Genomic DNA, 26,249 nt, shown 5'->3' with positions numbered 1-26,249 from the left:
ATTTACCTCCTAATCTGGTAGTCTCTAAACTACTAAAACTCCTCTAGAAAAACTTTAAGCATTATTGTTTATTTTAATAACTTAAACTTTAAAATCCCTTAAGATGCTTGGGCTGGGGATGTGGCTCAAGCGGTAGAACGCTCGCCTGGCATGCGTGCGGCCCAGGTTCGATCCTCAGCACCACATACCAAAGATGCTGTGTCTGCCGAAAACTGAAAAGTTCGATCCTCAGCACCACATACCAAAGATGCTGTGTCTGCCGAAAACTGAAAAATAAATATTAAAAATTCTCTCTCTCTCTCTCCCCCCACCGAGAAATAAAAAAGAATAAAAATAAATATTAAATATTAAAAATTCTCTCTCTCTCCTTTCTCACTCTTTAAAAAGAAATCCCTTAAGATTTTCCAATAAAATACCTTACAAAGAAACATGTCCAAAAGCAAACTAAAATGCAATTATTTGTTTATTATTATACTCTATAAAAATAACTGATCACATTAGGATTGCCCTGTTTTCAAAGTAATAAAATAAAGGTAGCAATAAATTCCTCTGAATGAATTCCCAGTGTACAACTCTAGTTTCTATGGAGGTAGGAGTGTTTTTATGACTTCAGCTAAGTAGATTCCTATGCATTTCACCATCAACCTCTTAAAGGAGGTAGTATAAAAATAACTGATCACATTAGGATTGCCCTGTTTTCAAAGTAATAAAATAAAGGTAGCAATAAATTCCTCTGAATGAATTCCCAGTGTACAACTCTAGTTTCTATGGAGGTAGGAGTGTTTTTATGACTTCAGCTAAGTAGATTCCTATGCATTTCACCATCAACCTCTTAAAGGAGGTAGCAACTCTGTAGGGAAATGAATCTAACAATACCTGCACTTACACTTGCAAGGCAAGAGTTATAAGGTCCTGCCCAACGAGCTGAGTTAGCTCATGCTTAACACCCTTCATGAGCACCCCTAGAAGATGAAGGAGCACGAGTTAGGGAGGGGAAGGTCGAATGGACAAGAGGGTAAATCTCAAGGCAGCAGAGTATGACAAACGGCAAGTTGTATAGGGAATGAAATAAACAACTTGGGGTTCTTCTTTGTAAAAAACAAAATACAAATTATAAACACAGGACAGCAGAGTTCCCAGGGCCTTGGAAGCAACCCACGCGACTGAGGGACATGAAAGACTGAATTTCATTAGTTTCAAGTAAATCTGCCTCATAAATGATACCCAGATTCCAATTCAGGAATAGGGTAGAATTTGGATTGCCATAAAACTACAAGGGACCTCAGATGTCACCTACTGTATTCCTCTCCGTGGGCCAAAGGTTTGAAAGACTAGGTGGTGAGAGGTTTTAAAAACTGGTAGGCAAGGAGGCCTAGAAGAGCAGCGAATGACCTGTCACCGCTGTGCTGGTGGCGCTTCTTCCCAAGAGCTCAACCGGCAAAAAAGCACAGCCATAGCTTCTAAACTGTAGGGGAGCCCAATGGCGATGGCGGGAGATGGGGAAAGGATGAGAAAATTAAAAATCTGAGAATGCACGAAGGCCGCGAGCGAGGCAAAGGGACCGAAAGCAAGTCCCAGGGCCGGGGGTCAGAGATGGTGCACAGAGCTGGCGTCAAACGGGAAAGGCTCCGCACACGGCGGCAGGCCGGCCCCCACCCGGCCTCCGCTTCCCCTCCCGGGCCTCCGCCACCGCCCCCGACCACCCCAGGCGCCGCACCTCCGCCATCCCTCCGGACCCTCGCCACCACCCGGCGGCCCACAGGCCACTGTCAGGTCCCTAGGCCCGCCCTACCTAGAGACGCGAAGAACGGCCAGCAACACACCCACCCCACCCTCCGCCCCGCCGCCTCTGCTACACTTCCGTTTCCGCCCAAGTGCTTCCGCCCGGCCGTGGAGGCGGGGCGGGGCAGGGACGGCCCGGACGAAAGGCGGGGTGCGTGGTGCGCAGGCGCAGGAGCAGGCCGCAGCGTGAGATGCGCATGTGTACGAGCGGGGGCGGCGCGAGGTGTGTGTACGGGCGCCTTTGGCGCCGAGGGGAGAAGGACGCCTCTGCCTGTTGCCCCGGCAACCATACAACTTCCGGCCCCACTTCCTGGGGCGATGAGCGGACTTCGCCATTTTTCCTCTTCTGCCCTGCAGATAGAGCGTCCTGCGGGGTGGAGTGCCAGCTTGGCGGTGGCAGTTTGTTCCTCGTGGGCCTAGGTCTCATGGCGAGTGTCCGGAAGCCAGCGTCCACGTCCCGCAGCTCGGATCCTGCGACGGTAGCGGGCCTGGCCCGCCGCTGCACGTGCTGATCCGGGCGAGGACGCCACGCCGGCGCTTTGGAGGACGGCGCGGCCGCTGTGCCCGGTCACTGCGTCGGGTAGAGGTGGGGCCGCGCTCCCCCGGAACGACCCCTAGTTTCTACTCCACTCTTTTCTCTACAGTCAGGAGAACGTTGGGGCATCTACATGTGCGACAGGACCTGGGAGACAATGTAATTCATTGTTTAACTTATTGGCACATTCCAATAATAATCGGCCAAAGAGGATGTATATCCGACTTCCTGGGCCACACTGTGTCCTATAAGTCGGCTCTAAACCCTGGCGAGCTAATGAGGCTCCTGCCAGGGGATAAGATGTTTAGGTATCATTCTGGGTTACACATTTTATGATTCCCTCCAGAATCTCTGGCAAAGCCCTTGATAGAGAACTCAAAATATAATGCCAAATTGAGGTGACACCACAGAAGCACTGAAAGATTTGTGAAGGAATCTTTCCAGCCAAGAGGCTGAGGCTTCATACTAATTTTTTTCTTCCAAGTAAAATCAACAAACAGTGCGTAGCACCCGTTGCAGACTGAGGATGGTGGCATTCCATCACAAAAGCAGGTGAAACAGCATCCAGTCTTAAGGAGTACAGATTGTGGAAGAAGACACAAACTGATGGGTGAAATGTTAGAAAACAGGCGAGACATATAGCAAGGGCCATCATGTTATGTTGAAATCTAATTTCCACAGTGATGGCATTTGGAGGTGAGGCTTTGGGAGATGATTGGGTCATGAGGGTGTAGCCTTGGAGAATAAGAGTAGTGCTCTCTCACCTTCTTTCTTCCAGGTGAGGACACAAGGAGAAGACAATCTGCAATCCAGATGGGGGCCCTCAGAGAACCAGCCATTCTAGTTTCAGTCACCAGTCCCAGGACTGTGAGAAACCTGTTGTTTCTAACCCCCCCCCCCCTTACAGTACTTTGCATTAGCAGCCTCAGTGGACCAGGAGGGAATGAGAAACACCACAAGGAGATGGTAAAAGAATAAGTGGGTTAGGAATGACCTAAGGCAGAAGGTGCAAACCTAGGAGAGAAGGGTGAAAACCAAGTGTTATGGCCCAGCAACCAGGACCACCATCCTCCCAAGAAACAGGAGGCTCATTCAGCAGTGGCAGGGTGTCAGGGATGACCAGAAGGCAAGGCCCACTCTATTATAATTCTCAGGTACCACATAGAGTAGAACATTGCCTTACTCATGAATGTACATAAATAACAAGGATCAACAATCACTGGAGGAAGAGAAAAACCTAAAAGTAATAAAAAAATGCAAGGGGAAAAATGTTATAAAATTCTTTATAGTTGGCAATCTCTGAAGATAATATTACAAATGAAAGAGAAGTCCATCTAGAGAACAAGAAAGACCTCCCCAAAATTAAAGAAGCAGTGAGTTAATAGAAGACAGATTCAACAACACTCTTAGATGATGGAGAAAGAGCACAAGAAGATTAGAAGATAAATTCAAGGAGTCTGACATGAAAAATAGGAATTACATGAAAGGAGAATAGAGAAAATTATGAGAAGGAAATGAAGAAATGACGCAAGAAAACTTTCCAGATCTTGAAGACATTTTCTCATGGAAAGGAACCACCAAGGACCCAGCACAAAACTTAATTGGAAAGGATCCACACCAAGGTATATCATTACAAAATTTCAAAACATCAGAGAAAATTTATTAAAGCTTCTGGAAGGGAAAATAAAAAAGCTCACATTTAAGGCATACAAAATTACAATGGCATGGAAATTCCTTATAGAATCCCACTATAGTGCATACCTCTCATCCCAGCTATTGAGGAGGATGAGGCATGATATCTCAAGTTCCAGACCAGCCTGGGCAACTTAGAAAGACCCTGTCTCAAAAAACAAAAAGGTCTGGGGATGTAGTTCAGTGATAAAAGGCCCCTGGGTTCAATCCCCAGTACCAAATAAAGAAAAATCCCAGAAAGCCAAACTATGCTAGACCATTAACTTTAAGATTCTGAAGAAAATAATCCATTAAAATCTTAAATTCTCAGCAGAATAAAGACACTTTAAAGTATGCAAGCTCAAAAACGTTGTCTATCAAATACCATAACTCAGAAAGCTGATGGAAGATATTCTAAGTCAAGAAGAAGAGTATTGAGGGCCTATAAAACAGAAGAGAAGGGGAAACCCAGGACAAGAGGTTGGAGAGTGTAGGCCTCCAGAAGAAACATCTGCAGCAAAGAGTGAAGCTGTGAAGCACCTCATGTGCTTGAGGTTTAAACAAGGTCTTCAGAGTTTGGCGATGATCAGTAAAAGCCATACAAGAAAGCTGATGAGCAAAAAGCTGGGCAAAAACTGAAACCAGCAAAAGTGGAGATGTAACTGCAGCCTGTGCCTCAGCTGTGCATGATCATCACGTGATAAAATAGATTCTGAATGGAGCATTAATGGACAAAGTACGGCCACAGCCATTTTTAAGAAAGGGTGACCCTAACTGTGTAGTCGGGTTTTCATTTAGGAAGTGAGGGTGCTAGAGCTAGGATCCAGAATCCACACATTGGAAATAAAGGCCTTATAAGAAAGATCTTTTCAAAATCAGAGTAAATTCCAAGTAAGTAGCTAAGAGATAAATGTGGTGGAAGGAATTGGGAATGGGAATGTGTAGTGTGGGCAAAGACTATTTTTGTCACAAATTAAGCAGCACTATTTGAATTTTTAGATGAGTATACTTGTTAAAGGAAAATTTTAAGTTTTAACAAGTACAAATGGCACAATTAATCTGTCTACATTCTAAATTGTGATTATTAGAGTATACTATATACTACAGTGAAGGAGAGGAAAAGTCAAACACTACCCCAAGGTCTCTTTCCTGGGAGACTAGAAGAAAAGTTGTACATAGAAATCAATGTGTGTGTCGGGGGGACTAAACCCCTCTTCTTTCGTCTCTTGCTTCACATCATAGACATGCTTTCTTTTTTTTTTTTTTTTATTGGTTGTTCAAAACATTACAAAGCTCTTGACATATTTCATACATTTGATTCAAGTGGGTTATGAACTCCCATTTTTACCCCGTATACAGATTGCAGAATCACATCGGTTACACATCCACGTTTTTACATTTTGCCATACTAGTGACTGTTGTATTCTGCTATCTTTCCTATCCTCTACTATCCCCCTCCCCTCCCCTCCCCTCTTCTCTCTCTACCCCATCTACTGTAATTCATTTCTCTCCCTTGATCTTTTTTCCCTTTCCCCTCACATCCTCTTATATGTAATTTTGTATAACAATGAGGGTCTCCTTCCATTTCCACGCAATTTCCCTTCTCTCTCCCTTTCCCTCCCACCCCTCGTCCCTGTTTAATGTTAATCTTTTTCTCATGCTGTCCCTCCCTGCTCTGTTTTTAGTTGCTCTCCTTATATCAAAGAAGACATTTGGCATTTATTTGTTTTTTTAGGGATTGGCTAGCTTCACTTAGCATAATCTGCTCGAATGCCATCCATTTCCCTGCAAATTCCATGATTTTGACATTTTTTAGTGCTGAGTAATACTCCATTGTGTATAAATGCCACATTTTTTAAATCCATTCATCTATTGAAGGGCATCTAAGTTGGTTCCACAGTCTAGCTTTTGTGAATTGTGCTACTATGAACATAGATGTAGCAGTATCCCTATAGTACGCTCTTTTAAGGATAGACATGCCAATCTGCTAGTTAGGGAGAGAATCTAAAAATAGGGAATCGAAGGTTTATATAAATAAAAGAAAAAATAAAAAAGAAAGAGGAAGAAAAAAAGCCAGGACTGATGGGAATAAGGGAGGGTAAAAAGTTGAAGAAAAAGATGAGAGAAATGCGGGAAAATTAAATGGTGGGGTAACAAGTTGATCCTCTCAGTATACCTATTTATTAGTGATAGTTTCATTTAGATGCTGAACTGAATTCCTTTGAATGCAACAACCACATATGCCCAATATTTATTTGGCTAACAGTTCATCTAAATGGGAAAGAAGAAATGCCACAACTGAAAATATGTTTGGTGCACATTGCATGTTACCGGAGTATTTCATTGCTGATAAGAGTGGCATCTAGGAGGAAAATGGCCATTGCTCTGTGTAAGATCTCAGAACCTTGGCAGATTTCCCAGACAGCAGAGGGAGGGGCTTGACCCTGGTGGAGCCACTCAGTCACCCACACTTAGACCCCTTCCTTCTGATCTCATGAAATATTTTCCTTGTGAGAATCAGGGTTTTCTGTTACTTGAAGCCAAAAGTATCTTACCTGTTTCAGTTTCCACCCAAGAAAGAGCAATTCCTATAGAAGTTGTCCATAACTTTAAACAACTAGGAAATTGGACAGAAGTGTGTAATTACTGTTTTCAGATGATAGAAAATAGGAAGTAAAGGATGGTGATTCCTGACCAGAAGAAAGCACAAGTGAGTCTAATGGCTGCCCTGATTTCTGCCTAGAGCAACAGAGAAAATTAACAAAAAAGGAAGGTCTGTTCTTTGACAACATACACATACACACACACACAAATGGCTGCACTGATCGATATTGAGGATATTGAGAAAGTGCAGGACCTATTCCTTCAGATGTCACCACAGTAGAGTAGGGACATCTGAATAACTTCAGATGAAGACAGAATTCCTAGAACCATGCAAATCTCCAGACCTGAATAAAGAAGAAATAGAAAAGCTGAGCAATCGCTGTATTGATTAAAGAAACTGAATTTGTAAGTAAAAAACTTCCCACAAAGAGAATCTTAGTTATTGATGCCCCCTGGGTGAATCCCTCAGCCTTTTAAGGAAGATTCTTAATCTTGCACAAACCCTTTCAAAGAAATGGAAAGGCAGAAGAGCCATCTCCAAGACATTTTATCATTTGTATTGTGGCAGACCACAGGTCCGATCTCACATTGGTCTCAAGCCCTGTGTGATCAGGAAGGTAAAACCAAACAGGAGCCAAAGGAGCCATTCTTCCTGCCATGTCTGGCCATACCCCTTGCTCTGAGTCATTTGTGGCTTCCCATCTGCTGGAACATGGCTGTCACCTCCGTGGCCCTGACTTCATGTGGCTCTGAGAAGTAAGGGAGGACCTGGCCTGCTGGCAGTTGATGGGGTGGTTCCTACCAACACACCCTGAGCCTGGAACCACCTCAGACAGTTCACCAGCAGGAACAGCCCCAACCACCACATCACAGTGTGTGACTACTCCTGAGAGACTCGCAAGTGTCCCTACTGCTGAGCAGTGGTTCAGTGCCTCCTGAAAGCACCTGCAGTCCTGTGTCATTAGAATGGCTGATGAGCATGCCCAGGCCCATGTTCCTAAAAAGAAGAGAGAACATATTACACTCTGAAAACAAATGTTGAGGGTGACCCAGTGCTGCCCCTAGTTTCCTGATGGAAGCAGTGGAGGGAGGGGTAGGAATTTAAGACAGCAGGAAGGAAGCTGGAGTGTAAGGAATGCAAGGTTAGCAAGTATGTTTTACATTCTGAGATTAAAGAAATGTGTTGACTTGAGGTGAAAAAAGGTGCCTAAATGTGTCCCCTGCTTTTCCTCTCCAGCACTCAAGATGTTTATTGGGGTCCCTTTCTCCCAGCCCATTTACTGGAGCAGGGCTTTGCAAAGCTGGTCTCCTAGCAGCCAATGCAGAAGGCCCATTCATATGACAATGGATGGAAAGGAAAGAAAGAGCGTGGTTTGTTTAAACTGCCTCTGTCTTCATTCACAGCCTGATGTCCATGTACATTGTGACGTCCACAATGGCACTAAAGGACTCATTGTGGCTGAAAACAAATCAAAATAGAATAAGGGATGCTAAGATAAAAGAGTCCTGCAACAAAATTGCTAAAAAAAATCTAAGTCTTACATCTGAGATTTATGTTACCTTTTGGCTGTGTGGCCTATTGACCAGTGTTTATAATAACCACGAGAGTTTAATAAACAAAAAGATAAATGGGAACTTTATATACATTTTTAAAGGAACTCACACAGAAAGGGTGAGTATGCTGGGTTGCTTTGGAAGCTGTTCAATAATTATTGTTCTTTGTTTGCACAACATTTGGGGAGCCACACTCCACACTTGGTGTTTATTTTCCTTCTGATAAACACACCCTGGCTATGCCCATGTGGCAGGCAGCACCCCATACAGTGCCCCCACCCACTACTCACCCCCTCCTGGCCTGATCCAGCCTTGGATGTTGCAGTGACCCAGCCCAATTCAGGCAACAGGTGGAAAGTTGAATAACTTCACACGTTTTTCGGTAGAGGGGGTGGGCGGGAGGCGAGGCTTTGGGGAGCCGATTTAAGGATTAGATCAGATGTTATTGCTAGTGAAAAATTAAACAGCCCGTGCTCCGGGGAGTACAGATTAATATATTTAGTGACTCTCTGCACACAAAGGCCGCTCATTGTAGCCACGTTTGAATGCCTGTGAATAGGACGGAACATATGCAGCCTGTCACCGCAGGTGCCCACATCTGTTCTTCCCCGGGCAGATGCTCACAGAAAAGGGGAGGTGGGGGAGGCCAGGGAAGGACAGCGCACTGGAAAGCGTCCACGGTCGCTCTTCCATAGTGGCTCTTCCATAGTGGCCTTGGGCGATGGCAGGCGTAGTGAGGACACTCCTGGGGAGGCCGGGAGGAAACTGAAACGCATGTGTGGGACCATCCCTGCCTGGGGAGTGACCCAGAGGACTCCCAGGGGTCCTGTCAGGCCCTTTGGCGCACGCCACCTTTCGGGATTTTTAGGTCCTCTGTGGGCCTGGGCTTTAACCACCACCCCATACCCTGGCCCCTGAGAGAAGGGTACAGCGTGAGAGACTGACGGGACTCCCTGGGATGGGGACGACAGGTGCCCACGACCTCCCCAGGGTAGGGGCACATACCGGGGGAGCGTGGGGCTTTGCTCCTACCACCCTCTCAACGCCTTTTCCTGTCTTGGCGTCGTCTTTTTACAGTCACAGGCTTGCCATTTCCAGGTGAGGCCTCGACCCCTGATGGAGTAGTGAAAGGGGCCGCCACGCGTCCCACAGATGCCCAGGCCGAGGCCTGACCCCACTGGCCAGGGCGAGAAGCCCATCCGCGGGGGCGGCCGCGGCACTCGTGGAGTCTGCCCCTCTCGAGAGCTCCCCCAGGGCGCCAGCCTGTCGGCGCTTGCCACCCCGACCCTCGCAGCCCGCCCTCCCCGGCGGCATCAGCGGGGTAGGGCGAGGGCCGGGCAGCGGCTGGCAGAACGGTCCTGACTCGGGCTTTAGGCGCTCGGAGGCCCCGTCCCTCGCGCGTGCGCAACCCCCTGCGGTGGCCAGGGACGACCCAGGCTTGAGCCCCAGCTTCCGCACTGGCGCCCTCCCAGCACCCGCCCGGCGCCTCCGCCTCCTTCAGGAAGCCCTCGGGGCGTCGGCTCCCCGTCGCGAGGCTCCGGGTCCGGCACGCACCAAACCGAAAGCAGCCTCTCCCGGGCCATAGGAGCCACCCGACGCCCCCACCCCCATCCCGTTCGGCTCGGCGCGCTCGGCGACAGGGTTCGCTGGGGCAGTGCAGCCTCGCGCGGGAGGCTGCGCGCAGCTGCCGCGGTAATCTGATCCCAGGACAAAGGCGCGCCCGCCGGTGCCGCGGCCGCAGGTAAACACGCGCTTTGTCATGGAGATGAGCGCAGGACAGCCCCGAGCAGATGACCCGCGGTTCCGAGGAAGGAGCGGCGGGCGGGGCCTGGAGGGGCAGCGAGCCGGGGCGATCTGTCATCTGCGCCGGGGCCGCCAGCTGAGCCACGCGACTGGCCCTTTCTCATGCAGATCAGCACATGCCTTTGCAACTTCCGCGGACCTCAGCCCCACTCGCGGTCCACGCGTGCACAGTGAGAGCTCCGGCGCACCCAGTGCTCAGCGTACGGACCCGTACGAAATCCAAACCATCCAGTGGATTGGCATTCCTTCTTTTTCACAATACAGCCGCCTCTCCCACTAAAAAATAAAAAAGTCGTGACATGCCGTGACCCCACCGCACATTGGAAGTTGGCGGTTGATCCACTGTGGAGGCCGCCACCGAACCCCTCCAAACGCGGCCACTCGAGGCCAGTCTCACCTGCACCTGAGGATCAGCGCGAGCAAAGTCTCCAGTCTAAATAGACCGGGAGCCCAGTCGGGCTGGGATGAGTGGAGGCCCAGGTTAGAAGGCGAGGGCCAGACAGAACTGCAGTCAGGTGTAAACAGGTTATACATACAGGTGGGTGTGGCAGTTAAAGGAGACGCTCGAAGTGTGTCCAAAGACACCTAAGGATGAGGAGTTGGGCACTACCAGAGCGGCTATGTGGGGGAGAGGTTTGCCACCAGGCCCTCTGGCTACCAGAGTCTCAAGCATGCAGCGGGAGTCCTCCGCTATTTTAACTGCTTTGAGATTCCACAACTGTGGCTGAGAGAGAATGGGCAGAAGGGGTGTCGGTGAGATGTGACACTAATGCTAATTAATAAACAGGCTTTCCTCCTCCTCCCCTCCTCCTCCTCCCCTCCTCCTCCTCCCCTCCTCCTCCTCCTCCTCCTCCCCTCCTCCTCCTCCTCCTCCTCCCCTCCTCTCCTCCTCCTCCTCCTCCTCCTCCTCCTTTTCTTCCTCTTCCTCTTCTTTCTTCTTCTTCAGGCAAGATGGAATGTTTGATCAACACCAGATTTGCTGCCTGGAAGGTTTTTTTTTTTTTTTTTTTTTTTTTTTTTTTTTTTTTTTATCTTGTTGTTTTGAACAAGGACCCTGATTCTTCTTGGGAATAAGAGAACCTCTCTGTTGGGTATACAGCATTCACTTGGTCTGAGAAAACACAAACCCCACTCAAGTCTCCAGACTTGTTTACACAGAACACTGAACCTGCACTAGGTGGAATCTGAAGCTTGTTTGGGATGTTCCTTGCAATCTGCCCAGACCCTGGGCACATACTTTGGGAGTTAAGCCTTTCTTGGGTGAAGGGGACTGGAATTGGGTGATCACAGTTTTAGGTCACACACTGCTAAGGATGGACATACCTAATTGGATAAAATGATGAACAGGAACTTATTCCCCAGTGAAGAAAATAGTCTCTATGGAACAGAGAACTGAGGTGTGTTGTGACCATGGTTCTGACTGGCACCCAATCCAGCCTCCCCTCCACACTGGAGTTATTCAGACCACAGGACCCCCACCAGGCAGCAGAGTCCCCGCCCCACCGCCCCTGTGTCTGATGTAAGCCCTAATGAGCCTCACTTTGTACAGTAAATTTGCTGAGACATCAAAAAGTATTTAAAAGGAAGTTTTCTGCATTCTCCTAACGAGCAAGGTGAGGATTTATGGTGGATGGGGTGGGGGAAATCTGGTGGCAAGGGCTGACACTGCGGCAAGTCTATTTAACACACTCGAGCTTAAGCTCCCTCCTGCATTTGGGGGGTTCAGAGTACTTGGTTGTGGGAGTACAGAGACATGCAGCTAGGGAGTGAAAAAACGCCATTTGGTTTGGAGCAGATGGCTGGCTAGGGGGCTGATGGCGTCTAAAGGCGTGTCATCCCCCTCCAGCTCGAATCCCTAAGGGCTCCCCTTGTCTTCCCAATCAATGAAAATTAAAGTGCAAAGAAAGGATGAATAGTTGGACCTCGAGTCTCTCCTTTGTTCACCCCAGCTACTGGTGCGCAGGAGTTAAACTACAACAGGCTCCTATAGAAACACTGAAGTTAAACAGTCTCCCCGTTAGCTCAGCCTTTAAAAGAGAGGGGAAGAGGAACCAATTTAGGTTGCAGGACAGAAAAAAAGGTAGAGAAGAAAAGGGGGTGAAGGAGAAAGAAAAAGAGTAAGAGGAGGAAAAAGAAGAGGAAAAGAAAAAGAAAAGGGAGAAGAAGAGCAGGAGGAGGAGGGAGGAGAAGAAAAGGGCTTTCTGCTTGATTTCCTCAATACAGAATCGCGTGGCATAAATTAAGTTGGGAAAGAATGAACGCTTTGGGCAGGATTCTGATGGATTTTACGATGCCTTTCAGTTCCGCTTTGCCGCTGTAATCGAGAAATCTGTGCCATGTCAATTTAACAAATACTTGATACTAAGGGGGGTTTGTTAAAGATTTGGGGCAAGTCTTTTCTCTCTCAAGGTTTAAGCCCTTGCGCGTGGAACTTTTTATTTCCAGTTTTCTAAACAGGCATTCAAATGAGACTGTTTTCCATTTCCATTTTCTAATTAAAAGGTTCCTGATATTTCATTTCTTCCTGAGATCTGTGCTCAGTCTTCCAAGCATCCAGGATTCTGCATTCTGATCTCGAATTCCTTTCTTGGTTTGCATCTCCCCTGCTCTGGGTATGCTCTCACCTACCTACCCCCTCACCCCCCATCATAGGGAAAAGCTTCTGAGCCCCAGGGAGAAGAGATCTCAGAAAGCAGCTTTCTGAGGAAACATCAACCTAGTCAAAAAGGGATGCTGACACTAGGTGGCAAGATTAAATTAGTATTCAAGCTGGCCCAGTCTTGTGATGATGTAGCAAGTCCCTACAGAGTTTGCAGAGGGCAGGGACACTGGGTTTGCCTCAGTCCTGGGGATGGCCATATCTTTTGAAGCTTCCATTTGTTCTACATCACACAGTAGGAGATTCTTAGTGGGGCCCAAGCCTGCCTTTCTCACCTCAGCCTTAAATACCCTGTGCACATGGTGTTTGGTTAACTCTGGTTTTCTATGAGGCAGAGTTGGAAAGTATAAAGTGAAATCTCTGTTTATCCTGAAATTTTACAGGTACTTGGGAAACAAGGTAGCCAGGACAGGATGGGTGACTTGAAATGAATGATTCCAGCTGCCTGACAGCCAGAGGAACAAACTGTTCAGTCCTGTTGCCAGTGACTTTGCTGGGTTTTGAAGGACTCCCTTTCTGTATTTTTGTGATGCATACGTGGCCCTGGACGACAGTGAAACTGCCAGGACAGTGCAGGTCCTCACCATGGGGCTGTGACACCTACAACAGGAGACTGCCAGGCCCACTCTGGTGGTTGCCAGACAATCAGAGGGACAGTCACTCCAGCACTTCTCTAAGAAGGAGCAGTCAGGGAGAAAGAGTGGCAACGTGCCTGCCAAGCACAAAACTAGAAGAGTCTCCAAGGAAGAAGTCTATGCCTCCACTTACTCCTGCTTGGCTCCTGCAAGTAGGAGAGTAGTTTAGGTGATTCATTGTGATACGTGTGTTCTCGGCTCTCCCAATAAACTCATTTCCCTCAAAAAAAAAAAAAAAGGAAAGAAAAGAAAAAGAAAACAAAAGTTCTAGTGTCTGATGGACGTGTAAAAACCTAATAAGGTGACGGTTGTGTAAAGGTTGTGGGCTGGGGGGCCGGGCTGGAGGGGCCTTTGGAACATGTGCCGGACATTGTTGCAGAGGCCGCGGCGCGCGCGGAGGGGAGCTCTTTCTCTCGTATTGTGCAGGGAGCAGGTGCTGTCTGCATTACCATACAGCTGAGCGCACAAAGAGCCACTGATTCAGCTTCGCACAATAACAGACTGCCTTAATGACAGCCACGCGAACGACACACACCAAACTCACTTTTACCAAGCGGAGAGAGGCTAAGGGGGGAATACCCAGGAAAGAGGGGCCCAAGATCCAGGGAAGGTGGTGGCGCCCGAAAATCGACCGGGGGAGGATATGTGTGCACTGGGGAGAGGGTAGTTTCAGGCTTCGGGTTCTCCGGGCTCCAGGGACGCGTGGCCGGGATAGGGACCCTCATCCCAGTTGTAGCGGACGATGCCCGGACTCCAGGGGGCGGGGACGCCCGGGTCTCCGGGGGCGCCCCGGCCGTGCGCGCCGGATCTACGTTTCCCGAGGCGCAGTATCCATCTCCGCCGGGAGGTGTATCGGTGTCTGACCTCCCAAACTTCCCGAAACTGACGCCGCGCTCCCGCCACCCTTGGCCCCCAGCTCCGCCCGCCCCTTTCCTACAGTGCCCCCTCCCCTGCCCCCGCCCCGCCCCGCCCTGAAGACTCCTCCTTTGGAAGCGCCAGCCGCGAAGGAAGGGCGGCCGGCCGAGAACCCTGGACTCCAGCCTCATTCCACGCGCCCTCGGAGCCCCCTTGGCGCAGCGGGCCGAAGAGGCCGGGCGGCGGGCGCCGCGGCGCGGAGCGTTCCTGAGGCCGTGGCCGGCGCGCTAGGAGGGCGGTTGTCGGCGGGCGGCCAGCGCGAGTCGCCCCCGAGGGCCGCCGAGGGTCTGAGCGTCTTCGGCCCGGAGGGTGCGGAGGGGGACGGGGCGGCGGCTCTAGCTCCGGGAGCAGAGGGGATTCTTGCCGCGAACATTTTGCAGGAATGTAAATGAGTGCGTTTTGTGCAGTGAGGGAGGAAGGCGGAGGGGGCGGGGGCAGGGAAGGACGGGGGGGGCGGGGAGGGTGGGGGCGGGGAGGAGGGTTGCACATTTTACAGCTCACTGACCATTTGGCGATCCATTGAGAGGAGGGTTTGGAAAAGTGGCTCCTTTGTGACAGCTCTCGCCAGATTGGGGGGCCGTTCATTTGCATCTCATTAGCCATGCGGGCGGCCGGCGGAATATAAGGGCGGCAGGCGCCGGCCAGAGCCAGATCCTCGGCGCGCACCCGCGGAGAACCGGCCCAGCCGAGGGCAGGTCGCCTGGAGAGGACTGGCAGCCGCAAGGAGCCTCGCACATCCCGGGCCTTGGTCTCTGCGCGCCTTTACTTGGATGGCATTGGCTGGATTCTTCGGGAAGACGCGAGTCTTTGCGGTGGCGCAGGAGATTCGGGTCCACGGCACTACCGTAGCGACCGCCGCCGCCGAGTGACACCGGGCCGCGAACGCAGGGCGCGCGCCGCGCACCCGCCGCCACCGCTGACCGTCTGCTCCGCGCGCCCCGCGGGGCCCCGGATTATCGCCTCGCTCGTGGGATTTCCAGACCGCCGCTTTCTAATCGGCCTCCGAAGGAAGCCTCTGTAGCTCTCTTGGGAATTAAGCTGAATATCTGGACGTTTCCCTTCTCTCTATCCTTCCTTCCCTCCTCCCTCCCTCTCTCGCTCTTTCCATCTCTCTTCTTTCTTTCCTGCGAAGAGGATTAAGACAAAACCAGGAAGCAAGCGACCCTCACCTACTCGTGGATTGGAAGAGAGGAGAAAAAGGAAAGTTGCAGCTCCCGTCTCGACAGGGGGCCCTTTCTCTCGCCCGTCGGGGAGCTGCGGGCAGCCATCGAGGGCGGATCTACAGAACCGCAGCCTCTGAAAGAGCAGGGAACACCGCTGAGGCCAGGCGTCTTGGTCGTCCCAACTGAAGCAAAGCGGGGCTGCTTTCCTGCCCGCGCTCCCGGGGCACAGTGGCCCTCCTGGCGGTCCCCGCCCTTTGGAGAAGAGGAGAGTAGGAGGGCGACGGCGTCCAGAGGGACCATGGGCCGTCGAAGTGCGCTGGCCCTAGCTGTAGTGTCCGCCCTGCTGTGTCAGGTAGGCAGTCGGGCGGGGCTGCAGCGTGGTGGAGGGCGGGGAGCGATGAGCGGCGTCTGGCCGTTGAAAGTGAGCCCCGTGAGCGAGCGAGGCACCTCGCTGACGCTCGGGATAGGGCGCTGGGCGCGCTGGCCCCTGCGCCCAGACCGCCACCGCCGGCCGCGTCCTCAAGCCCTCCCCCTCGCAGGTCTGGAGCTCGGGCGTCTTCGAGCTGAAGCTGCAGGAGTTCGTCAACAAGAAGGGGCTGCTGGGGAATCGCAATTGCTGCCGCGGGGGCGCTGGCCCGCCATGCGCTTGCAGGACCTTCTTCCGCGTGTGCCTCAAGCACTACCAAGCCAGCGTGTCCCCCGAGCCGCCCTGCACCTACGGCAGCGCAGTCACACCGGTGCTGGGCGTTGATTCCTTCAGCTTGCCCGACGGCGAGGACGCCGGAGCCGACGCTGCTTTCAGTAATCCCATCCGCTTCCCCTTTGGCTTCACCTGGCCGGTGAGTGCCGCACCTGCGCGCGGGGCTGGATGGATGGATGGAGGGAGGAGCGGGCCGACCAGGCTCCACGACAGGCAGGTGGCCTCGCTTGAGGCCTAGACTCCTCCCTTCAATGGCGTGGCCAAGATGTAGGGTGTCACCCTGCTGGGCCAGCAGGGGACACCGAGGACCACAACCGTTTTAAGGACCCGGACATTTTGCATGATCTATCTCGCCAATGGAAGGAACAGTGGGAAAGTTCTGGTGCCCCTGGCCCAGGCCCGCTAGATGTCATTACCCACTCAGTGACAGCCCCCACCCTCAAGGTCCCCTCCCCGGAAGACAAATGACAGCTGCCCTCTGGCCTGGTCCACCACCCCACCCCACCTGCTCACACACTCTTTTTTTAAACATAATATCCTGTACTAACAGGCTGAAAAAATGCATCAGGAAATCACTCTTTAAAAAGTTTTCATTTCCTTAAGGAAAGTGAGAGCAGGCAGAGATGTGGAGACCTTTCCTGAGCACCCCACACAGAAGTGGGCCATCAGGCCTTTTTCCTGACCTGCTTTGTCTGGAATGACTTTGATTAGGCGGGGAAAAAAATCCAGAAATCTGGTTTACTTTATGTCCCTCTCCTTTCTCCCAGGGCACCTTCTCTCTGATCATTGAAGCCCTGCACACAGACTCTCCTGATGACCTAGCAACAGGTAAGACCAAAACCCAGATCCCAGAGCTACAGATGCTCCCCTGCTTGACAAGTGTTTGACACCACTTACCTCCGCGCCTGATGACTCTCCTGCCGCAGGTGCCCCGGAGTGCAGGGTGGAGGGGCCTTGTCTTCCCACGGAGCACCTCTGCCCCTCCCCCTGGTCTCAAGCTTCTGGGTTCTTGGTCAGAACTGACAAAAACATCTCTCCCCCACCTCCCAGAAAACCCAGAAAGGCTCATCAGCCGCCTGGCCACACAGAGGCACCTGACGGTGGGCGAGGAGTGGTCTCAGGACCTGCATAGCAGTGGCCGCACAGATCTCAAGTACTCCTACCGCTTCGTGTGCGATGAGCACTACTATGGGGAGGGCTGCTCTGTGTTTTGCCGCCCGCGGGACGATGCCTTCGGCCACTTCACCTGTGGGGACAGAGGGGAGAAGGTGTGCAACCCCGGCTGGAAGGGCCAGTACTGCACAGAACGTGAGTCCTCCAGGAGGCCATTTCTACTTTTAGAGACTGTTCATGAGCCTCCAGAGTTCTGGATTTAGAGGGGACTATAGAGATATTCTGGGGGGAAACCGAGGCCCATGGGGCAGAATTGCCTTGCTAAAGCGATACGACCAGTCAGGGTCAACTCAGGCAGTTTAACATTCAAGACAGTGTTAACCTCCCACAGGAAGCTGCTTTTCTTCTGAGGGAGGAGCTGGAGACAGGGCCAGGGGTCAGGAAGCAAAGCTGTGCTCCCCCAGGGTGTGTGCACTGGAGAGGGAGGGGAGGAAGGAAGGGAGGAACAGAGAGCCAGTTTGTTGGGCAGGCTTTCCACCAAGCCCTCCTTGCTATGACAGTGCCTTGTTGGGAAGTGCCCTTTCCTCCCTGGAGTTGGAGTGCTTGACCTGTGTACAGAGCAAGCCATCGCAAGGTCCCCTACAACTCGCACCATGCTTGCTATCCAGAGGGGTCTTTACTCCTGTGATCTGTGGACAGTGTGGGAGTGTGGGTTGAGGTTGGCCTGCCAGGCTTCATAAGTGAGAGGTGTCTGTGCCCTGTCTTGTCTGAGTGCTGCCACCCTGTTTGCAAAGAATATGTAGGTACTGATGTCCAAGGTGCCCTGGCAGGCAGGGGGCCAGGGCTACAGTGGGGGACCCCTTGGGTCTGGATCATCTGGACTTCAGTGGGCCTCTCTTCAGCTTTGAGGCCACTTCTGGGGCTCATCACCCCAGCCCATTGGCATATGAGCTGCCCAGATCCCCAACCTTTTGAACTTTCATTCTCAAGTAGACTTTGAACTCTGAGGCCCAGAGCCTCTGGGGAGTGGAAGGGAGAGTGCAGTTTCTCAGCTTTGATTTGTGCCTAAAGTAGGGGGTGTTCAATGGGTGCCTAAACGTCCTCATTGCTTAGTTTCCCATCTCATGAAGTGTTCCTGAACGCCTTTTAAGCCCCGCCTTGGCCTGAGCTGAGTCTGTTTCCTTAAGAACTGGCAGAGCTGCTCATTAATGAGCTTCATAACTGGGGACCGAGCCAGCTCAAAGCCTCAGCCCACCCTGCCTCGGGTGCCTCTGCTTTCTGGACTGCCTCCCACCCTAGCTTCCTCTCTCTTCTTCAGTGATTCTGGGGGAGTCAGAAACCTAAACTTTTTTCTTCTTATTCAAACACTGGAGTCTCCTCACCACCTCACGCGTGCCATAGATTAGATCTCCCTGGGGATAGGCAGCAGGGACTTTGCCTGCTCCCATTGGTAGAGGGGTGTCTGTGTGTGTGTATGTATGTGCACGGCACCCGTGTGCACATGCTAGGACTGTGGGGGGGCACGGGTGGGGGGCGGCATTGTTGCACTGGGGCAGCTGCCGGGAGGGCAGAGACAATGGAGCAGCTGTTCTGCCCTGGCACCCTGCACACCAGCTGTCCACTCTTATCTCACACACACTTTCTGGGATATTAAGAGGTGGAGCTTTGTGCATAGAATTGGGAAGTGGGGGAGGAGGAGGGGGAAGACTTCTGACCCTCTCTTAGAAGAAAAGGGGATGGGGTGGGGGTGGGGGCTTCCGAGACCCTTTTGTCCTCCAGCCACTGTGTTAAAAAGAATGCTCATCCCAGGGCTAAGTAAAGTCCAAAGCAGCCAGCCAGGATGGGCCAATGCTCCACAGCCTGGGATCCACTCAGCTGGGACCCGCAGATAGGGCCCTGGCTGCTCTGCCCCAACCTGCAGTGATGCCCTGGAGGCCCTGTTGGGGGGTTCAGCCTGTGCTTTTATCTGCCTGCAGCAATCTGCCTGCCAGGGTGTGATGAGCAGCATGGATTTTGTGACAAGCCAGGGGAATGCAAGTAAGTTTGCAGAAGTCGTTTCTTACTTTTTCTTATTATGCTTTATACATGGAGTATTTGTAAAGCATCCTCAGGTGGTTTCTTGAAGAATTGGTAAATGAGTTGAGTGGCATGGGGTGGGGGGGGTTAATTGGAGTTTTTATCTAATAAAGTTTGGGGAATGTTTAAGGGAAGAGGTTTGCCATTCATCTAAGTTTCTAATCATTATGACAATGTATAGGTAGCAGTTTAAAATAAGTTAGTACAAAAGACCATCCATCCTCAAACCTTGCTGCATGTTAGAATCGCCTAGGGCCTTTAAGAGGCCAGTGCAGAGTACCCTGTGCCTGTCTTCAGGATTCTGAGGCAGAACCAGCTCAGGATGTCAAGCTGCCACAGTGACCTAGTTGAGAACCAGGGATTTGTTGGTGCCAAAAATGATTTCTAATGCAGGTTGTTATGGATCCAGGAATGGCTAGTATCCCTCTGACTGTATTATGCTTCTTTTCTAAGGTGCAGAGTGGGCTGGCAGGGCCGGTACTGTGACCAGTGCATCCGATACCCAGGCTGCCTCCATGGCACCTGCCAGCAGCCCTGGCAGTGTAACTGCCAGGAAGGCTGGGGGGGCCTTTTCTGCAACCAGGGTAAGCCCCCTCTCCCAAGGCTGCCTGGTCCCCTCCAGAGCAGCCCTGGACTTGCCTGGATCTTTGGCCCCTGGAAAAATAACGTCTTCCTGCTTTTGACGCTGGGCTTCCTCTCCCTGCCTTTTCCTGTCTCTCATCTGGCAGACCTGAACTACTGCACACACCACAAGCCCTGCAAGAACGGGGCCACCTGCACCAACACAGGCCAGGGGAGTTACACATGCTCCTGTCGACCTGGGTACATGGGTGCCACTTGTGAGCTGGAGATGGATGAGTGCGATCCCAGCCCCTGCAAGAATGGAGGGAGCTGCATGGTGAGTGGACACCATGGTGTCCTACCTGAAGCTGGGAGCCCCAGTTTGAAACAGAGTGTGAGTTTTTTGGAGCGCCTTTGGAAAGCCCTCTTTGACTCCTTCATGCAGGACCTCGAGAATGGCTACTCCTGCACCTGCCCTCCCGGCTTCTACGGCAGAATCTGTGAGCTGAGTGCCATGACCTGTGCAGATGGGCCCTGCTTCAACGGGGGGCGCTGCTCAGACAATCCTGAAGGGGGCTACACCTGCCGCTGCCCTGGGGGTTACTCTGGCTTCAACTGCGAGAAGAAGATGGATCACTGCAGCTCTTCACCCTGCTCTAATGGTGAGGGACTACAGTGGCTCAGACTCCAATGCAGCACTTCGGGAACCCCTGTGGGCCTCCTTTCAGATGGCCACACCACCTTGTGAGCTACCTTGAGCTCCTGGAGCCTGAACTTATGCAGACACCCTCAGCAGGAGCTTGCTCTTGGGTCTATCCTCTGGGGAAAGCCTGGGCTGTAAGACAACGCATACCCAGGATCAGCCCTGCTCAGGGGCAGGGGACTGTCCCCAGAGCAGCAGATCATGTTGCCAGGAGCACAGCAGTATTGCTTTTGGAAGGGAGCCCTGTCCCCTGGCTCAGCAGGGGCAGTGGTCTGGGGCCTGACGATGTGAGGAGGGCTGTTCTGTAGACCCAGAGCCTCTGGCTATGAGTGAGGGCAGGATACCTGAGGCAGATTCGGAGACTGAACTAGGGCCCCACGGTTGCCTTTCCCTCCACCCTTCCTTTCTGTCCTCCTCCCTTCTTTCCTCCCTCCTTCCTTCTCCCTCCTCCATTCCTCTTCTCTCCTTTCCTCCCTTCTTCAGTCCTTCCTCTTTTCTCCCTCCTCCCCACCCTTCCCTCCTTCTTCCTCCCTGCTTTCTCTTCTTTCTCCATTCTTCCTCCTCCCCTGCTTCCCTTCTTTCTCCTTCCTCCTCTTCCTCCTCCCTCTCCCCTCCTCCTCTCTGTCCCCCCTCCCTCCCTACTTCAGTCTTGCACTAACAGTGTAGCTGTAGGCAGCCATGGTGCCCCCTAAGCCTAGTTTCCCCATTAGTAACCTGGCTCCAGTGTGTCCTTTGTGGGCACAGTGGCAAAGGTTAGTGTAGTAGCCAGGAACTTCTAGCATGTTGGACTTCCCCTAGATTCCCTCCCACAGGCCCTGAGCTGTCCGGGTTTCTCTGCTGTCTTTCGGTGAGCCTTGTTCTTGTGGACACAGGCAAGATGCTCCCTGTGTTCCAGGTGCCAAGTGTGTGGACCTCGGGGATGCCTATCTGTGCCGCTGCCATGCAGGCTTTTCCGGGAGGCACTGTGAGGACAACGTGGACGACTGTGCCTCCTCCCCGTGTGCGCATGGGGGCACCTGCCGGGATGGGGTGAATGACTACTCCTGCACCTGTCCCCCTGGCTACACGGGCAGGAACTGCAGCGCCCCTGTGAGCAGGTGCGAGCACATGCCGTGCCACAACGGGGCCACCTGCCACGAGAGGGGCCCGCGCTACATGTGCGAGTGCGCCCAGGGCTACGGGGGTCCCAACTGCCAGTTCCTGCTCCCTGAGCCACCCGGCCCCATAGTGAAGTACGAGGGTGGGCCCTTCCCCTGGGTGGCTGTGTGTGCCGGAGTAGTCCTGGTCCTCATGCTGCTGCTGGGCTGCGCTGCTGTGGTGGTCTGTGTCCGGCTGAGGCTGCAGAAACAGCGACCGCCAGCTGACCCCTGCCGGGGGGAGACGGAAACCATGAATAACCTGGCCAGCTGCCAGCGCGAGAAGGACGTCTCGGTCAGCGTCATCGGGGCCACGCAGATTAAGAACACCAACAAGAAGGCCGACTTCCAGGGGGATGGCGCGGACAAGAATGGTTTCAAGGCCCGGTACCCTGCGGTGGACTATAACCTCGTGCAGGACCTCAAGGGCGAAGAAGCTGCAGGCAGGGATGCGCACAGCAAGCGAGATGCCAAGTGCCAGCCTCAGGGCTCCACAGGGGAGGAGAAGGGCACAGTGGCCACACTCAGGGGGTGCGTGCTGCTGCCGGTGGAGGGTGGAGAGCGGGTGGCCGGTCCTGGCCTGTCCCCTCCCATTGTCACTGCTCTGCGGTTTCCCTTTCAGGGGAGAAGCACCTGAGAGGAAAAGGCCAGAGTCCCTCCACTCCACCTCGAAGGACACCAAGTACCAGTCGGTGTACGTCATATCAGACGAGAAGGACGAGTGCGTCATAGCAACTGAGGTGAGTGTGCGCGTGCGCGTGGGGCTGGTGGGTGGGGCCTGCGCGCCTCCACCTGCTGCTCACGCTCTGCCCGGCCCTAGGTGTAAGCTGGAAAATGCGGCAAGATTCCCGTTCCTCTAAGATAGACACAATTCCAAGGATATATGCCCCCACGAATGCTGCTGAAAGAGAGAGGAGCCCACGGCTGCTGCAGAGGCGAGGCCCGCGCACCAGCTCCGGCTCGGCTCTTGCACTGCCCGCTGGGACCCCTCTGTTGCACTATGGACAGTTGCTTTTAAAGAGAATATATTTAAGCTAGCGGACTCAGTCCCTGCCGAGAAGCATGCACTGCCACGTATAGGTCTGGGGTTCTTATGAGCCGGTCTGTTCCTGACTAGAAACACAAACTGCCTTTACTGTACTTTTTGATACTGAAATGTGTTTTTTCTAGATGGAAAAATGTGTGTTATTTTTTGGATTTGTAAAAATATTTTTCACAATATCTGTAAAGCTTGAGTATTTTGTGATGTTTGTTTTTTATAATTTAAATTTTGGTAAATATGTACAGAGGCACTTCGGGTCTATGTGACTATATTTTTTGTATATAAATGTATTTATGAAATATTGTGCAAATGTTATTTGAGTTTGTTTTTTTACTGTTTTGTTAATGAAGAAATTCCTTTTTAAAATATTTTTCCAAAATAAATACTACGAATGACAACGTGCAGGTGTGGGTCCCTGCTTTTGCCTTGTCTGGGGCATCCTCCTCCCATGCTCACTGCACAAAGCCCCAGAAGTAGACCCCTGGGGCTCTTGTAGAGTCCTTGCCTGGCTCTGGGTCCCTGGAGAGCCTGTTTTCTGCCTCTACCTGGGGCTCCTGCAGTCCTGGCCCAGGGCAGCTGCCCAGGCTTCTCGATGCCATGTTTGGTCAGTACTTAGGAATTTCTGAGGCTCAGCTATTTCCTCTGAATCTTATTTTTTAAAAGATGAATAAGACCTTGTTTAAGGTCTGGCAGCCACAAAGCACTTTTATATTGCATGACAGGGCTTTTTGCCTTAGAATAATAGTCCAAAAGGTGGTTGCTTTCTATGGAAATGCTGTCAGAGTGCAATAGATAGTAGCAATAAACCCACTCTTTAGTGAGTAGCTCCTGTGTACAGGTCCCTGTCAACCCAGTGACTGGTCTTGCCTGCAGTGTCACTGGACCAGGTCACAGGTGGGGTGTTCAAGCTCCGAGGAGAGTTCTGGGCTGGGTTGTGTCAACCAGAGCAGGCAGTCTAGCCAGACCCGCACCGAACCATCAAGCTTCTTGCCAACAAGTTCCTGAAGACTTCACAGATGTCAGATCTGGTGTGACTTTGAGTCTGAGAGTGTGGTAGGGGTTGTGACTCAGACAACCAGTCCACACTGGGAAAGTGGCTTATTTCTGTTGCCCTAAGGATGCAGGCAGCAGGTCGGCACCTTCCCAGCCTATCAGTGGAGTGGAAGAGGCCAGCCAGCCCATGTCTGCTCTTCTGTATGAAACAACCCTATCGGGGCCCAGGAGAGTTGATGCCCACAAAACATCAGAGAGGGACCAAGCCCAGCACAGAGCCCAAAGTGCCCCTGCTGCTTCTGTTTCCAAGATGGACACCGCACCGTCCCGACCCTGTGACCAGCTCAGCTGTTGTTTAGGAGGAACGCTCCGTGATGAGGACTTCTGATGATGGCTTTGCCCTCCCAAGAAGTAGGGGCAGGACCTAGGACCCCACTTTTCTCTCTCCCCTGGCTCACTTCTGGGGAGGGCAGGGTGACTGCACTCACTACCCGGGAGCCACTGACAGTCCCACTCTCCCCCGAGGAAGTAGTCCGACGGGGGCGTGGGCCCCAGGCTCACCTATGTCAGGAGGCCCCACCGTGCTGCGTCTCCTAAAGCTCACTCTGTGAAGGTCACTCTCACTTTCCTCTTCCTGGGCTTGTCCTGCCGCCAGGGAAAGGCTTATCTTTCATCCGGGAAGCCGGACAGAGCACCTTCTCTTTTCCTCAGTGTTTCACTCAGAGCTCAGTGGGGAACACATGGGGCCCTGGTAAACAGCCACAAGGAAACACAGACATGTGTGGGCCCGTGGTGACTCGCTGGCCGGGCGCCCATGGCTTGCCTCGGGCTACCTCTTTAAGGCAGGCATGTCCTCAGGCATGCAGGAGGAATGAGGAAGGAGGAGCCACAGGCACACCTAGGTGGTGAGGTGGCCGGAGGTGAAAAGAACAGGTACCCTCCCTGGGAGTGAGCTTCAGCCCCAGCGCCTGCCCAACTGATGCAGGTGGGCATCCGACCCCACTCCCACCCGGGAGATGAAGGCTGAGGTGGCAGCAGCAGCTGGCCTCCGAGTTCTTTCCCTTTCACTTTTCATTTGCGCATGACTTTGTACTCTCAGAAGTTGGAAGAATGGTACAAAGAATCTCGCTATTAGAACAGGTCTGTGTGGTTTCCTGGTCCCTGAAGCCCTCGACAGTGTTCCTGGGCTTTCCGTGGTGAGGATAAGCACCCAATTTTGCTTCCCATTCATACAGAGTGGGCTCTCGAGCAACCCAGAGGTGGCAAGGGACCACCAGCACCTGTGGCTCAGGCCTCAGATAGGGTGGTGAGTGCTGACAGCTGGCCTCTCTGGAGGTGGCCACTTACACTCCTGGCCCTCTCTACCCTCTGACTTGTTGGCTCTTCGTGTTTGCCCTTTTCTCTCAAGTGGGGTTTCTTTCGGTGGAGAACATTAGAAAGGCATTTTTCCCCCTTTGGTATTGGGAATTGAACCCCAGGGCACTTGACCACTGAGCTGCATTCCCAACCCTTTGTATTTTTTATTTTTAGACAGGATCTGGCTGAATTGCTCAGGCTGTTCTCCAACTTGTCACCCTCCTGCCTCAGCTCCCAAGTCTTTGAGTTTATAGTTGTGTGGCCATGACCAGCTCAGCAACTGCAGTTTCAATGTTGTAAACTGGTGAGGCTGGAAGCAGAGACAGCCGTCCAGGGATAAGTGGGGCAGGCCTCGAGAAGCCCACTCACCTGCTGCCTGCATAGCTTGGTCCCCACACTGTGTGCTGAGTCAGCATTGGAGACAGGCAGCATCAGAGGGGAGGGGTCCCCACCTTCAAATGGAACCCCTGCACACAGTCCCTGTTCTTCCTCTCATTGCCAGTCATCGGACGGGAGAGTCTCGGGAGCCTGCAGGTCAGATCACCTGCCAGGACAACAAGAATGAGATGGAGGAGCCAATGGATGGGTCGAGTCTAACATGTCAGCCTGCATGGTGCCTGGACTGGTTCCTCCTTCAAGCAGTTCAAAACTTATGAACCAACTGGAGGAATCGAAACTCTGACTAGCTATTCATGGTTTCGCAGTGTATGTGCTGGGTCAGTGTTTTAGATGTGGTGTGTTGCTACTAGTGAGTTAGATAGGCAAATGAGTCCTTATCTTCTGGAGAAAACTCTGGACTGATTATGGAAGAAACAACAGGAGGTGGGGGATTTGCTTCAAGCCCTCCAAGATGTGTGTACTGGACAGTGGGTGGTACACCAGGGCAGGAGGGCCTGCACTGCTGGACGAAGCAGGGCAGTGGGCACATGGGGTTATGATACTGTTCTGTGGTGTGTTAGGAGCTCTGTGGAAGTAGAAGCACTGAGACAAACTGCAGTGAACATACACAGGTGTGCAGTAACCTGCAGGTGGTCCACAGTGCTGTCTGTCACGTGGCAGGTATGAGGAATGGCAGGAGGTTTCCTGCCTTGTCTACACACATTTCAGATGAGAAGACTTATGAGATGCCAACAAAGTAAATTAAGTTGGGTACAGATGAGCAGTTTGGCCCAGAACTTTTTTACCAGAGCCTTGTCCAAACCCACATCTACCTCATGTTGGCTCTGCACTTGGAGGACCACTGCTGAG

At 52.2% G+C, this 26,249-nt stretch overlaps 2 protein-coding genes and 2 long non-coding RNA genes across 9 annotated transcripts in view; 2 read left to right on the top strand and 2 right to left on the bottom strand.

The window, feature by feature from the left end:
- Fam120b (family with sequence similarity 120 member B) overlaps positions 1-14,758 on the bottom strand; it is a 66,820-nt gene extending 52,062 nt beyond the window's left edge. For 4 of the 6 annotated variants that reach the window (XR_013424646.1, XM_021721481.3, XM_040283627.2 and 1 more), the window contains exon 1: positions 14,664-14,758. Coding sequence is in view for 3 of the 6 variants with exons in the window: in XM_021721481.3 (XP_021577156.1) it covers positions 14,664-14,678 (15 nt within the window). In the remaining 3 variants the exon portion in view is untranslated. Of the gene's footprint in view, positions 1-1,792; positions 1,913-14,663 lie in introns of those variants that run through there. The other 2 variants (XM_005342495.5, XM_078018652.1) reach the window with 2 other exon arrangements.
- Positions 1,902-6,046, top strand: LOC120889218 (uncharacterized). The gene is made up of 2 exons (XR_005733121.2): positions 1,902-2,476; positions 3,096-6,046. It is a non-coding gene; the product is annotated as an uncharacterized LOC120889218 (long non-coding RNA).
- LOC120889219 (uncharacterized) lies at positions 7,125-10,742 on the bottom strand. The gene is made up of 3 exons (XR_013424647.1): positions 10,347-10,742; positions 9,152-10,225; positions 7,125-7,589 (listed from the first exon to the last, which is right to left on the bottom strand). It is a non-coding gene; the product is annotated as an uncharacterized LOC120889219 (long non-coding RNA).
- Positions 14,759-15,540: 782 nt separating the features above from the next.
- Positions 15,541-23,050, top strand: Dll1 (delta like canonical Notch ligand 1). The gene is made up of 11 exons (XM_005342496.5): positions 15,541-15,673; positions 15,861-16,160; positions 16,789-16,849; positions 17,072-17,329; positions 19,111-19,171; positions 19,664-19,794; positions 19,939-20,108; positions 20,217-20,433; positions 21,370-22,141; positions 22,233-22,350; positions 22,431-23,050. The coding sequence occupies exons 1-11, from the start codon at positions 15,620-15,622 to the stop codon at positions 22,434-22,436; spliced, it is 2,148 nt and encodes a 715-aa protein (XP_005342553.1). The 5' UTR covers positions 15,541-15,619; the 3' UTR covers positions 22,437-23,050.
- Positions 23,051-26,249: the final 3,199 nt, after the last annotated feature.

This window comes from Ictidomys tridecemlineatus, chromosome 8 (assembly GCF_052094955.1).
Source record: "Ictidomys tridecemlineatus isolate mIctTri1 chromosome 8, mIctTri1.hap1, whole genome shotgun sequence".
In the NCBI taxonomy this organism is placed as follows: domain Eukaryota; kingdom Metazoa; phylum Chordata; class Mammalia; order Rodentia; family Sciuridae; genus Ictidomys; species Ictidomys tridecemlineatus.
Note: the sequence above shows the minus strand (reverse complement) of the source record. Positions and strands in the feature narration are given on the sequence as shown.